This window comes from Eimeria tenella, genomic scaffold, assembly GCF_000499545.2.
Source record: "Eimeria tenella Houghton genomic scaffold, Eth_scaff90, whole genome shotgun sequence".
NCBI classification, from domain to species: domain Eukaryota; phylum Apicomplexa; class Conoidasida; order Eucoccidiorida; family Eimeriidae; genus Eimeria; species Eimeria tenella.
Genome location: NW_013543466.1, coordinates 55,681 through 69,940, shown reverse-complemented (window position 1 = coordinate 69,940; position 14,260 = coordinate 55,681). Strand labels below are relative to the sequence as shown.

The 14,260-nt window shown below is 49.8% G+C and overlaps 2 protein-coding genes across 2 annotated transcripts; one reads left to right on the top strand and one right to left on the bottom strand.

Moving 5' to 3' along the window:
- Positions 1–514: 514 nt before the first annotated feature.
- Positions 515–8,537, bottom strand: ETH_00002270 (3', 5'-cyclic nucleotide phosphodiesterase domain-containing protein, putative; the record flags this gene model as incomplete). The annotated part of the gene is made up of 19 exons (XM_013378616.1): positions 515–683; positions 832–899; positions 1,154–1,299; positions 1,477–1,790; positions 1,975–2,104; positions 2,313–2,391; positions 2,567–2,779; positions 3,192–3,199; positions 3,368–3,740; positions 4,097–4,292; positions 4,499–4,804; positions 4,929–5,066; positions 5,340–5,473; positions 5,696–6,034; positions 6,237–6,720; positions 6,886–6,971; positions 7,215–7,627; positions 7,888–8,211; positions 8,375–8,537. The coding sequence occupies 19 exons, from the start codon at positions 8,535–8,537 to the stop codon at positions 515–517; spliced, it is 4,083 nt and encodes a 1,360-aa protein (XP_013234070.1).
- Positions 8,538–10,448: 1,911 nt separating this feature from the next.
- ETH_00002265 (uncharacterized protein) lies at positions 10,449–12,922 on the top strand (the record flags this gene model as incomplete). The annotated part of the gene is made up of 7 exons (XM_013378615.1): positions 10,449–10,922; positions 11,055–11,121; positions 11,297–11,721; positions 11,862–11,976; positions 12,084–12,163; positions 12,412–12,490; positions 12,699–12,922. 7 exons carry the CDS (start codon positions 10,449–10,451, stop codon positions 12,920–12,922), a joined length of 1,464 nt encoding a protein of 487 aa, XP_013234069.1.
- Between the last annotated feature and the right edge of the window lie 1,338 nt (positions 12,923–14,260).

The following is a 14,260-nucleotide window of genomic DNA, read 5'->3' as shown; positions in this document are numbered from 1 at the left end:
AGAGCACATTGCTATGCCAGTCAGATAATCCTGAAGTTCTATCAAAAATCTTCGTCAATCACTCTAACCAAGCTCTGTAGGTAGAAACGCCGAGCTTGCGAGGGAGCTGTTCAGGTATCCAAACTTTGAGGTCGCCAATCGTCTGGTTTGTCGCTGCACGCAAATTTAAGCCCCGCAAGTGAAGTCCAGCAAGTTGCCGCTCCTTTGAAATATGTCAAAAATGCTCGAAGCCGGTGCAGGGAACAGAGACTCTGGAGATGACACGTTACCTGCGTAGGCGCCCAAAACACTTTGGCCCGTTCATTCCTATAAAACCCAAATTTTTGAGACGGAATGTGAAATTCCGTGGGAGCTCGAGAGATGAGACGCTTTCTCCCGACCTACAAGAGGCAAGCCAAAGAAAGGATGGTGTAAAGCAAATGCAATGGAGTGTAAAATCCAACAACCAGAGCAATCCGGATACCAAGTCAGCGAGGAAAACAGTACAGAATAGGCTGAAATTACGTGACATTGCTCACGCATCCCTGCGCTCAGCCTCCCGTAAAATATCCATTGCCGCTTGCCAGTCTTCCAAATTTTTCTCGCCTTGAACAACTAGTTCTTCGGCTCCTGGGACCAAGTCTGAAAGAGCGCGAAACTGATCGAGAACTACGAATGACAAGAAGCCTATTTGAGATTGCGTCCTGCACAGGCAAAACAGAGGAACGCTTATGGAACGAAAGGTGCCCTCCTCCGATCAAATTGGCGGCGCTTTCCGTTCAGTGTACCTCGTAATGACTCTCTTCACCTACAGAAACTCCACAAGTGCATAGTATTTACACGGATCAGTACCTTAGCAGCTCTGTCCGAGCATCCATGAAAACCGTCACCGGAAGGCCCTTGTGCCTCTCCATTTCAACCTAATACAATCCAAGCAGACACACCAAAAACGCAAGACGGTGCTATGTGAAATGTCCATTATGCTGTTGCAGATATAGGACATATAAATATATATGTATTGAATATGATGAAGCAATGCAACCGAAAAACAGCATGATGCTAACTTCATACAAGTCGTGAAATACAGCCTTGGCTTAGATCCCAACACTAATCAGTGGCTTCGGGACGCTTCCGAAAGACTCAGCACAGAGTACTCTTAAAACGGGGCCCTGACCTGTGCATTGAACTCCTGAATAATAAGCGATGCCCACTGCATATTACGCCGTTCAGGCAGCAGTGGGTTGCTTATGTCTGCGCAGTGGATTAGACACGTGGCAAGTAGCGTGTGATCCTCATCACTGTTTAAAAACGCCCCCGTCGCTGAGCGAGCGTAAACACACAAGCACAAATCTGCATAGGCCCAGTCTTCCCAAAAAAGCATCTTAAAAAATCGTGAGGACCCTCCAAACTCCTTGCAGGTTGAAAATGTATATCTGCAAGCAATGCGCAGCTGCTGAGGCTAATCCTCCAAAGCACAGAGCAAAATTCTAGGCGCACTTCGTTTCATCTGAGCTCTTTTCCTCATCGCCTCGTGATGATATCTGAAGAGCTCCATGTCAGTAGCAAGAATGCAAGTTGTGACAACTCTGCGAATTTCTGCGAAAGAAGGGTGAAAAGAATGATCCTCCTCATCATCTATACCGTCAATGGCGGCCTCCTGGGGCTGAAGCGCAGTCTCAAATGCGGGGGAGGTCCGGACGTGCTGTTTCGCATTCCCCAATAGAGCACCAGTTGACGGCGAGAGAGTGTTCCCGAGAGAAGAGGACCCGGCGTTCTGCGTTTTACGCGAAAAGAGCCCAAGTTTCAGCATGCTGAAATCAGATCCACACAGGCTCAAAGCCCACGTATCAATCAATCGGGATGCAGTGCGAGCAAAGCACCAAAAGCCACTGCTACAACATTGACAAAACCATTAATAAAGTCTTAATATTCACAGGTGTCTACAGTTTGAGAGATGCTACAAAGGATACACGGAAAGCGGCAGCAGTTCCTCACGCGCGAGATGCGAAGGCCGCATGATGGTTCTCCAGAACTGCTTTATCATTGTAAATAATCGCCAGAGGATGCTGTTCCTCACACAAGCTGCTGTTGTTGACTCCTGGATGATCCACGTCATGCGCCAAAGCTGAGGCAATAGCAGCAACCACTCACTTGGCGAATTCAAAGCATCTGAAAGTCAATAGTTTGAAGAAATGCACATGATGGCTTGTGATGTCAAAAGAAAAATGAAAACAAAGAACTTTTCAATCTGGCAACAGTTTTAGTCGCTTTAACGCCATGTTGCAGTTCTACCCTTACGAATGCCTGATAGAAACGGACTAGAACGTACGCACCTGCAAGCATAAGTCCAAGCTGCTCCGTGAGCGTAAGCAAATCTTTGCAAGAGTATCTCGTCAAGAAGAGCCAACACATCTGCAAGGATTGTAAAAGCAATAGTTGCGCACTTGAGAGACGTCAGTCAACTAAGTGCGCTGCTGAGTAGCTTAAATGCCGAACAGGGTGAAGGACTGCGCCAGGGGAAGCAAATTTCGCTTCAGCACCCTCAGCACCGCGTGTAAACGCCACACCAAAAGGTGATGTCCCGTACCTGCACTACGTGCATTGCGTGGTAGAAGTTGTGGTACGGGTTGTCAGTGTGGTACGCGTCTCGTATGAGGGCGAAAAACGCCTGCAGTCCAGATTTTTCGCTTTTTACCATTACTCCAAGTTCCTCTAGAGCCAGGAAAAAAAACAGTTGCAATTCGTCTGCTGTGCGCCGCCAAACATCTAGGTCTAGACGGCGATAAGGTTCCAAGGATAGCTTCACAGAAACCAGGAAATACATACACTGAAGCAGATTAAACTAGTTCTATATTACAGGGATATGGATATAAAACCTTGATTGAACCCAAACAAGTAGCCTTGTTCATAAATGTTGCAGAATACACGCAGAGCGCAGCAGCAAGCCTAGCCTCTTATGGTTACTGCGGGTTGACCAATGCAATCACCTCTTTACGAATTGCATCAAAAGGTCTCGTGCACTTTTGGAGGGTAGCAGAAAAGAGAAGAGCTGGGAGAGATGCGCTTCTTCTACGTCGGACAGCTAGCCTTTGATCCAATACCCTGTCCTGTGGAAGGTCTCGTGCAGATGTCAACTCCTCTATTCCAGTGGAGAAGTGACGTAGCTCGGAACAGAGTACTGAGGACGCACTGCTTGAATGCAACAACCTTACCTCCTGCTCTGCACAGTGAGAGCAACACGCATATGGGACACGTAAATGTAACAACGGACCTCAAGGAAATTACCTGCGCCTTCGCTTGCAGTCCGTAGATGGTTCCTGCACGAAGCACAGCTAAGTATTTGCGAGTTTTAAGAATCGCGAATGGTGCGTGGCAGCTAAATACTAACCCAATAAGCTCTCATCTTTCGCGGGGATTCCCGTGGTTGCCGCCAGAGAATTACTGGCAAAAAGGCTTCGGCTACGAGAGTCAAGGCACTTCTCCTCTTCTCCAGGCATTCCAACAGTTTGTCCCTTTTTCAGATTTTCTTTGTCTAAAGAAAGAAAATCGTGAAGCGTGACAGGGATCCTTGAAATACTTCTTTGAAGCGAGTTCGACGAGCAAAACGCCTTGTTGATATGGTCACCAGATACGGAACTCCGCAACCTTTGTGTTACAACTACCTCTGCCACGCCGTGCAGAGATTGCAGTTCGGCCACCGCCACGGAAGCGGACCGACGAAGGCTCAGCAACTTCATGCGTCTGTCACGCGAAACGAAGTTCTGAGCGAGAAACATAGGTAATCCGTCCCGGTACGCAAATACGCTGCACTGGTAACATAAACGTCTGAGAGGCACATATAGGATCGACATTGCAGAATACACCTTGCAGTGGAACCGCACGATTAGGCCACTGTGAAGGTAGAAAACGCAGTGCATGACCGACCTTAAATATTGCTAATGAACAGCATGAGCAGCTAGGGGTAGAAAACGACGCTAGCTTTGATACAGGAACAGATATGTCGAACGCCTAAATAGATAGGCTGTTACATGCATAGTTGGCCATGGTACTCTACTGCCTTGCTGCTTGGCTGGTAAGCCCAACTCCCTCCTGCATGGGAATGTAGCGGCTCTCTCACTTCAATCTGTTCCAGGACTGCTCCAAGAGGTTTTGCGCTGCCCCGGCTTCCTCGCTGCTGCCCACCCATGACGTAGGAGACCATTGTCTCCATGGGCTGCAAAAGGCTCATGCCGGCCATGCAAACGCTCGTCAGCTGCCCGCCTAGCCAGTGCTGCATCTCATACTGCACCGCTCGCATTAACGTTTCGTGAATCCTGCAGCTCAGCAATGCAGTGTACCACTTATACGCATTCTGCAACCTCTGTTGCGCCAGTTAATCGGCAATGCCACATACACAGCGACAGGTGAAAATGACGGGCAGAGCACAACCCACCGCATTGGAATGTCCAACAGCTAAAAGTTCTGATACCACTTATGGTTCGACTGCCTCGCTGAGGAGCCATATTTGGCTAACGCTTGCCTGATGAAGTGTCTTGAGTAGTCAATGTCTAGAGAGGCCGGAGGTCTTGTGAGGAACTCCCCATAGGAGAGCTCGTTCACATTCCTTCTCATGCACTTTTCACAAGGAGCCGTTACAGAGCTCCAGGCGTTACCCGCTAGTGCCAATGGCTCAAGCCTTTGTACACTCTCTTTGCAGGCACACTGCTCTTCCGCTTCCTTTGCCCACCGGTTCAAACGCTCGCAGGAGCACTCCGATCGATTCAGCAGCACCACGACTGCCTTCACGTGGCCTTGCGTGTTTAACAGCGGGACAAGCAAGGCGTGTCTGGGCATTAAAACAGTTACAACACCGACCTAATGTCATCTACTACACTCTAAAGGCTTTGCGTGGCCCTGCGCTACTGTATTTATCCCGACAATTCCTCTAACCCTGTCTTGACGAAACCTACTTGGTCTCGAATCGAGCACGGATATCGTATTCCTTGTTGAACCCATGTGGAAGGAAATTGAAAATAGCTGTCCTCCCGCGTTGGCGAGTGGCCTCGCCTAAGAGGCAGTGGTCTCCACTGAGACTCAAGCCTGTGGCTCTGCGTACACACACGCTATCCGCACGAGCAAAGCTGTTCCAACGTGTCTTATCTGGAACGGCATAGAAAATACACCATCAGCACCAGTCAAAGATGGCTTCACGTCGTGCGGGGTACGTTAATAACCAAGCCGTTGCATTCACGTCTACTATGTACAAGAATCTCCGCCTTTATTCCATACCCGGCAGAAGGTGACCCTGGAAAAAATGTTTACGCCGCCGTAGAGTGTAATCATCAAAAGTGGAATGAATAAGTATTCACAGGCCTCCTTACCTCTTGTGGCCTCCAAGACAAATGAAATTCCTGTTTTGTGTATCCGCAATGAAAAAGGCGGCAGCCTCAGCTCCAACAGCTGCATGGAGCAGAGCGAGTAGACGCTGCATCATTCTAATGGGTATGGAGGTTTCCTGAGAAAGCATCGCAAGGTGAAACCATTACGTCCCACTACGAAGCAGAATCTGTCGAGATCGAACAGCACAGTTGATCAGCCAAAGCAGTTGGAGGTTCTCCATAAACAACTCAGAATATAGGAAAGACATGGTAGTCACGTCCGTGAAGATCTCCGCAGAGGCACACTGTGGGAACGTAGCTCGAATCCTACGGAAATGCCAATTGCGAGCCATGCCTACCTGGAAAACTGTGCGGTGAAGCTCCAGCTGAAGCAACCGCTTAAATCTGTCTCTGCGAAGCCACTGCTGCTGAAGCAAGAGCGCCATTGTCGGCGCGCACACTTGAGCCACTGCCTCCAACAATAGCTGTGCATCAACTCTTTTGACGTCGACGGAAAAGATAATTCCAAGGGTCGTGTTCGAGTGTAAGGAATGCAATGTCCTCGCTGAAAGTGAAGTTTCGCTTACACTGTCATCCACAGAAGGTAGCTCACTGAGCGGTGTGTGCGTCAGAGGCGCTAAGACTGACCTCGCAGAAGGTATAGATTGACGGAGTTCTGGCTGAGCTATCAGGCGCATCTGCGCAAACCAAATATGCCACACCTACTCCGTTCCTGAATTTAATTCACTTTTAAGGCAACTATTTAACAGAACAACGCGTAACGGGAATTCTTGAACCACTGATTTATTGTGTACTGCACACGCAGCCGTGCGAATATAAAGACATCCTTGAGCCTGAAGCTCTTTCCGTTGTGCAGTCAAATTTAGTCATGATTCCTACAATATCAGTGCTTAGGGCCCTGCGTGGGCTTGACGGGACAGGTGAGTGATCATGTTCCGCCGCAAGGCTGCTGCTTGGAGTTGCTTGGCATCGTGGTGCCGCGTCCTCGTCCACCCCTGCAGTTGGCCGTTCCAGCGTAGCAGAATACAGTACAGGGATAACATCCTGTATGCCACTAGGCCTTCGACTGGTATGAGTCTTCTTCGTTCCGCCAGGTGGCTGTGATGGAGGCGAGGTAGTCTTTGAAACGCCGACCGCGTTTTCTACCGACTCGGAGGATGCCCGCCGAGCTGCATGCACCGGCCCCTCTGACCAGGCATCTTGATGAGACAAAACAGTGGGTGGAGAAGGCTTTCTTTTACAGGATGGCCCCACATAAGCTACACGGGCCTCCGCCATGGTTCTGCATGCATTGCGTGCTCCTTCATCTTCAATACGGCAAGCAACAAGAAATCTCTCCGCCTCCCTCAGAGATAACGACTCCCTGCAGAGACAATGCAAAGTAAGCAATGCATCCAGCAGTGGGCTTGACAGTCTGCTTTTGAAGGGCAATACTGTATGCCCGCTAATGGAGGAAAGTGAAGCAAAAGTGCAACACTAACTATATGCTCGGCACGCCACGGGAGATCCGTATTCAGTGGAGACTCACTGATGCCCTCCAGTCAGGTTTGTCTCAGGCTGTTCTTTCCCTAGAAAAGGAAACAGTTGCTGCGTTGTTGGCTCGTAGCAGTACGCCTGAAAGTGGGTTATGCACATACGGCAAGTTCACTTTATGCCTCAACCACATCCCCGCATAGCTGCAGCAGAATCCCCTTATGGTCCGTTATAAATGCAAAGACAACCTAATCGTTCACTGCATTCAACCACTCCCTGATAGTAAAAATTGACACAAAAAAGAGGGAAATGCAGCAAACGGGGAGCGCACAGTACAGTACAGAGCTCCCGCTTTGTACTGTACTGAAACTGCGTCGAACTCACCCGGCAGCCCTTCCTGAGATCGTTAATCAGATACTGCACGAAGCTTTCGGCAGAAACCACAATAAACTCTGGCGGCGCTGAGATAGTTACAGCTCCAGCAACTTCACCACCTTGTTCCCGCAGCGTGTCAGCTAAAGTGTTCTCCTGATGCCTGTTCTGCCCCGCATTGAAAGGACTCTCAGAGGCCTCCTTGACGGTCTGTTGCTGTTGCAACATACTGCATGCTGAATTGGAAGGCAAGTCTCGTGACGCTGCACCTTGCTCTTGCTGCTGCTCTTCATGAGACAAACAAGAGTTACTTGCTCTGGCATCTTGGGCAAGCAGAGCAGAAAAGAAGGATGAGGCTTGTGGGCTAAGGCCCGACAAGGAAGGCCCTCCACTATGAACAGTTCCGCCGCTCATATGGCACTTTCCTGCGTCGCGCCAACAGAATCCACAAAAAGAGCTAAGAAAATGTTCCAAGCTCATACGAACGTGAAAAAGGCAAGACTGTTAGGTAGAGTCGAGTCTCTACAGGCGTCACATGCAGACGAATAACAACAATGACTGCCAAAAAGTTGTGTTCAATACTGAGGTGCTCTTACGAAGGTACCCTCAGTGAACCTTCTATGCTTGTGTTCACTGTTCGCAGCTGCGTGGTAGATAGACAGCTTGGGGACAACCGGAGCCTCACCGGGCTCTCTGGTGAGGAAACTGCAGCAGTTTCGCTGGTGTGCGGTATCTTCAGGACAAGTGCACATCTGTGACCTTTGCACACATGAGGCCATCCTGGCCTGAGAGGTAGCATGTGAGCATTCGCAGCTGCTATTTTGCGTTTCAGATGGAGAACAATCCGGATGTGGAAAACAGCAATGACGTGACGCATAAGCCCCCAAGAGCTGCTCCGTCTCAACATCTTTCACGAAGCAAAACGCCATTGAAGAATCCACGGCAACGCAGACATTCGCTGCCAGAGCAGACGTGAAGGCCGTCACGTTGCTCATGTGTACTGGGCAGGCTGTGCACACACCACCGCAGCAGTCGTGATTCAAGAAATCTGTCACGTGCACGCCGTGAACTGTCTCTAAATAGTCTGACCAGCTATTCCAATTCCCCTGAGAATATGCATCTTTAGACATGTAAACGCATGACCACAGCTGCAGGATGAAACCGCGGCTTGCCTTCAATACGCGCCCGAATCTCGTTAGCTTCCTGCCAGAATGACCTGGTTATGGGGGCGGCATAAAGCTCCCCAGAGCGCATTTTTCCCATCTCTCGTCGTTGTACCTGATCCGCTTGCTGGCTCTGTCCGTCAAAAACCTTTCGTCCCCCCAGTGCCTCCATCTTTGTGGAGACCCAAGATCTTTTTCAACGGGTCAGAATCCAATCCAAGCAATAAGGGGAGCAAGCAGCTGAGAAATTGTGCCTTAAAAACGGCAGTTGTCCGACAAAAACAGTGCCAGCCGCGTAACGTGCAGCTGAGGGGCTAACGAAGTACTGTGCTTCTCCCTTCTTCTTCAAAAGCCGTCCAGAGAGTTAGTGGTAAGAGGCCAGGCGCTGCTCTAGACAGTCACCTCACCTTAGTCCTAGTCGCACTTTATCATTTGCTGTTTTACACCGGGCGATATCACACGCTGTTTGTACTTCGAAAATTACTTATTTCACGGTGGACCGCTACGCCGGAGGAGTTGAGAATCGTCAATCGCTAGTGCTAGGCTTTGAGGCCGTGTAGGCCTACAGATCCCCTTACTGGAATCAAATAATATCCGATATAACGTGTAAAAGATTATACGACCTTTACAGCTGCAGTCGGATTCCGGTGGTCTAGCCCGCCAAAGAAAACGTGGGAAGCAGTGAATGAGATGACACCGCTAGATAAAACATCAGACGGTGTGTATACAAGCACCGCATGTACATTTCTTCGGGAAAATCCAAAGAAGAAGCCGAGAAGTCGCAGGGATACTACACTTAGAGACTGCCAAGACTCAACACGAAGGACTCGACCGCCCAGACAAAGGGCGAAGGTTACGGTCCTTGAGGCTCCGCTTCCAGTGCCTTCGAGCCATCTACAAGCAAAAGGGTTAATTTCAGAGAGCGGAGAAGCAAGCAATTATAGCACAAGATTCACAAAATACTCATTTCTCAACAGCCGGTTTCTGAGTCTAGCCAAAGAGGGCCCCGGCCGCTGCTTCCGTGGACGTTCTGTGTAGGCCTCCGCCTTCCTGTCCACTCCTCTCTTCTCTTCTTTGGCGTTTTCTTCTTCGGAAAACAACTTTAAACAACTACACAGGGGTATGCATTCCAGTATCTTTCGTGTGAGTCATCGCACCCTCTCGTGACCCCGTGGTGTTCAATCAAGGGAGAAATCCCGTTCTTTGGATGCTGCCGGCAAACATTGCTCTAACTGTTACTTCCTATTCTATTACAGCTTCTTTGGATTTGCCGTGTAGGTCGCTGGGTGTAGGTGCTCTCTCCTTTCTTGACAGACAAGCTTCGTGTCTCCACAAGGCCTCAGCTCCCATGTCTCTTCTGTATGGACATCTGTAACGCTGCGTTCCATTCTTCCACGTGTGAGTCTTGACAAGAACTTTGATCAAAGCCTATCGTAGGGCTGAGAAGAGACTTACTATACTCGATGATGTGTTCAATAGTGAAGGTACAGGGGTGCTGTACACATTAGTGGTTTGCGTTCCCCACCACAACACTGCGGCGGTTAGGCATGCGCAGTTAAAGAAGATGTTCTCTTTGGAGCTATATCCATTCACACAGAGTACTTTGGAGCGCCGTTTCTGGGGAGCCAGCTGCGTACGGCCTGTGAGATTATCCGCGCACACTGCTCGAAGTCGTTGTGGCAGAGTCAGCGAACGAGGCTTACTGAGGCTTTGTTCGACAGCTCACGAGCTTCCTTCTCATCTTGCTTTCTCCAGCATATGTTTGAAGTCAAAATACCTACTTAGTCACACCTGGCAAAAAAAATCATACGATACAGCGCCGCACCAGCGTTGCGTCAGGGGAGTTTTCCAGGAGCTTCCTAAGGGCTTTCCTGCAAGCTCATCAGTATGCAACAGATCATCAGCATGCCGGAGTGGAGCAAATATACTTTTGGTCAACAAGTCTGGTCGTCTTTCTGAAAAGTTGGGCCGTCACGCTCGTTGGTTCACCACCACCCACACTGCATCAGCACGCCTGTGGCTTGCAAGGCTCCCAGAAAGCCGTACAATTTGGACGAGACTGTTTAAGGGAGGTGAACATGGAATGGGCGGCTCATTGCAGGAGGTAGTGCTACCTTGCTGCCCAGAGACAGTGAGTTTGGCCCTTGGGACCGCAAATGTGCTGGCCCTGTCGGACGGCAACCTCTTCGGGGCCTCACTGAGTTTAGCAAGCTTTCAAGAGGATCAGCCAGAGCCCTTGGCGCTACGTGATATTACACCAGAGCCCGTGGAAGCGGGAGGCATCTCGGTCAACGACTTTAATCGACATTGTGGTCTGAGCGAGGAACTGGGCATTAATTTGGCGCTGACAAATGCGGCAGCTGATGGCTTTCCCATGCATTTCGAAAGAGACACGCATGTCCGATTTGTCAAGGTGGCTGCCGGGAAGCACCATTTTGCTGCATTATCGTCACACGGGATCTTATACACATGGGGAAGAGGTGGCACGTGGGGTGCTGGAAGTCCTTTAGGGCAAGGAGATAGAAAGAACCGGTCTCGGCCAACACCAGTAGGCCAGGTTCGTTGCTGCAATGCCTTGGGAGTTTTTTCAGCTATCGCTGTCCGTGTAGAGAAAGTGCATCTTCTAGTCTCGTCAGCGGTCCTGGTAGGACCAGTTTTGCCTGTATCTTGCTTTCCCTGTGCCACTCAGTTTGTTAGGGCTGGAGAGTTTGTGGTGGACGTGGCATGTGGGGCTACTACCACATGCGTAGCTACAAGTAAGCGTCTTTGTTTACCTGCTGTTTTGCTGTACAGTCCGTCTTCTGAGCCTGTATCAAACTTACGCTATTTTGTTGACAACCACTGAGAAGTTCCAGCAGAGTTTGCGTCAAGAAGCCAAGCAGCTGCCTCTGCTACAGGTCAGCTGTCGTACGTTACTGCTGCGGTATTCAGGTTCGGGCCGAGTGTTCAGTTCTGGGGCGGCAGACTACGGAGTAAATGGCAGTGGAATGCTCATCAGCAGCAAAGTCTTTCGGGAGCTGGAGTTCTTTAGGGGATTACTCTCCCCAAAGCTTCTTGAGGCCCAGCGTCTCGTTGAAGAGGGGCAGCTGAGGGAACTTGAAGCGTTCAGGGAACGCTTCGATCAGGAGGGAGTCAACCTGTCTCACCTCCCGATGAGGCCTTTTGATGCTCTTCAGGAGGCTCCAGAGGACTCTACTTGCAAAAACAGTACACGCTGTCGGGCTTACTCGGTGACTGGCCACTTGGGGCTCCCAAAGGTGATGTGTGGTGCGGAGCACTGCGGTTTGTTGACCCCTGAGGGAGTTCTTTGGATGTGGGGACGAAACGACTGTCTACAGCTTAGCAAGGAGAAGTCAGTATGTCTTTGTCTCTGTACTCGCCTTTGAGGCCTAATATGCATGGAACGTGAAACAGCATCCGTGCCCCGCTGGAGAGGCTCCAGAATAGCAAGCATAGTGCACGTTTGCTTTCCTTTCTCCCCTTTTGTGTGCTGCAGGTGATGGCATCGGGAGGGGAGTCTAACTACCCGCTGTTAGTGGATTTCTTTACGCGTTCAGATGTGCCGCTAGGTAGTTGTGCTTTGGGCCCTAACCATACCGTTGCTCTTGCGAGTAAGCTCCTCCACCAAAGATTCTTCTGTAGCAGACGAGAAGATGTTATCAAATATCAAATACGTACTGATTGTGCATAACATTGAATTCATTGTGAGTTACTTTAGAAAACGGGATGGTATACGAGTGGGGAGGGAGTAGTGCGGAGTCCCCTCACCCTGTTGACTTGCACTGGAGTTACCCAGAGGTAAGTATAGTGAAATCGATCAACCACAGTGCAGTCGATCAAGAGGGTTGGGAGAGCTTTCAACTGCTCTGGGGCATGGCTCCATGTTACTGATAGATCGCATGCTGAATGGCAGAGCTGTTATTTATGGGCTTTCAGTCTCTTGTACAAACGCGTTGAAAGCAAAGTCAGAAGTACCAGTATGTAACGTTTTTTGAGTCACTGTAATGTTTCTCTGCTACGTTGCGCTCTTTCCGTGTGGGGTTCAGAGCCTCTTTAAAGACTGCGTGATGAAAGTTGCTGCTGGGGGGTTTTCAAGCTCAACCTCTTTCTCTGTTGCCCTTACAGGTGAGCAGAAGAAGGACCCTTTGCACGTTCGCCTTGGTTTCACAAATAAAACACACAATAGCAAGGGGCGGTCAAGCGTTACAGATTCTTCGTCGAGGGGCGCTAGGTTTATTTCAAAACACGCTGCGCATGCCTGCTGCTGCTCGCTTGATGCATTCTTGCAGTTCGCATTGCAGTAAAAGTGCACTGTGTACCCTTGTGCGGGCAGGAAAGGGAGAGGCATTTTTTTGGGGACCAGGGGCTTCAATGCTGCCCCTCGGTGTCGGCCCAGCGTATGGCCATATACCACAGGTGGTCAATGCAGCCCTGCCTACCCAGAAATCAGAGCAGGAAGATGACACGGGAAAGGTCCGGATACGCGACATTGTCGCTGGGCCTTGTGGCTGCCTCCTGATGACCACAGATTCACTGTCGCCATGCTTTGTTAGGTAGACAAGACAGGAGGTAGGCTAAGCTTCTGCCAACAGCGCAGTTGCAGCTTCGTCCAGTATGGCGCAGAGACGACAGCACCGATGTCTTGATGTTTGAAGATAGCTGCAAGAACTCTTTGAAAGGACAAGCTTTGGCAGTTGAGATATCCTGTTTCCCTGACTTCAGAGGAGACATCTTGACCAGAAGATAAAATGTTTTGGGAAAACATTCATACATAGAACATTTGAGGCCAGTGGTGATTCACGGTATTTGCACTTCTTTGAGGGCACTGGAGAACCATCGTAATATCTGGTCGAGACTGACCTGGCGCCTCCCGCGAGCGAAATGCCCTTAACAGGAGGGGCTAAGTCAGTCTCGAGCACATATTTTGGCGAAAAGAGCCTAAATGCGTCTAGTTGAATGTGTTTTTCCGTACTGGTACTACGGAGAAGGCCTTCAAGCTAGGTCACTGCAACTAGAGGTCACAGTCGTTAAAAATTTACTGGCTGCCTGAGCTATGCTATGGCCCAACACAAAGATTGGGGCGACGAAAAGGCGAGGCATACTGGCGTTGTCTAGAGAGCAGGCAACGTGAGGCTCAGGCTGTTCCCCCTTCGTTCATAGAATGGTTTGGCGAACGCTTGAGTTTTACGCTGTGCACAGTCTGTAACTTGGGGCGCTGTTTGTTGAGTTGCTTCGGTCGGTACGCGGAAAAGCCATAGCGAGCCTGCCACTGTGCCACTTGAGTACAGTGGATCGGCCTTTCCATATCTCCTGTTGGTTCCCGTTTGTCTGCTCAGCGTATTCCGGCTTCCTCAGCAGATTGAATATACATTGGCATCTTAAAGCAGTCGCTGGTATATTTTGTTGATTAGATGCTGCATGTAAGCTTGTGCAGTTAAGAGCAACTGTTGACAATATTTTCCTCCTGAGGCGTCCGCTAATTATTTTTGTTTCTGCTAACCTCACCAGTTACATTTTCTGTAGGACGTTAGAACCAGACCTAAAATCTTCAAACAAGGTAACTGCTCCTTTAGGCCAAGAGCCTGTTATGTCCAATAGGCCAACAACCTATAGGTTTAGTAAGCAGCCTAACATAAGCTTAAGAACTCGGCAGGCTCTCGGCATGCGCTTCCAATATTCCCTGACAAATGCACGCAGCAGCGTTGCGCTCACGCTGTACATTTTGTGGTTAACTTCGCCGACTTGTTGCAGGCTCTTCCACACTATGGCGCAGCTTGGACTCATCTCGACTTGATGCCTTTGCTGTTAGTTTTCGTCGTCGCTGCAGGATACGGCCTGCCTGGCGTCGTTTCTGCATTAACTGTGACACTCTGAGCCCTCAAGCTGGACAGACAG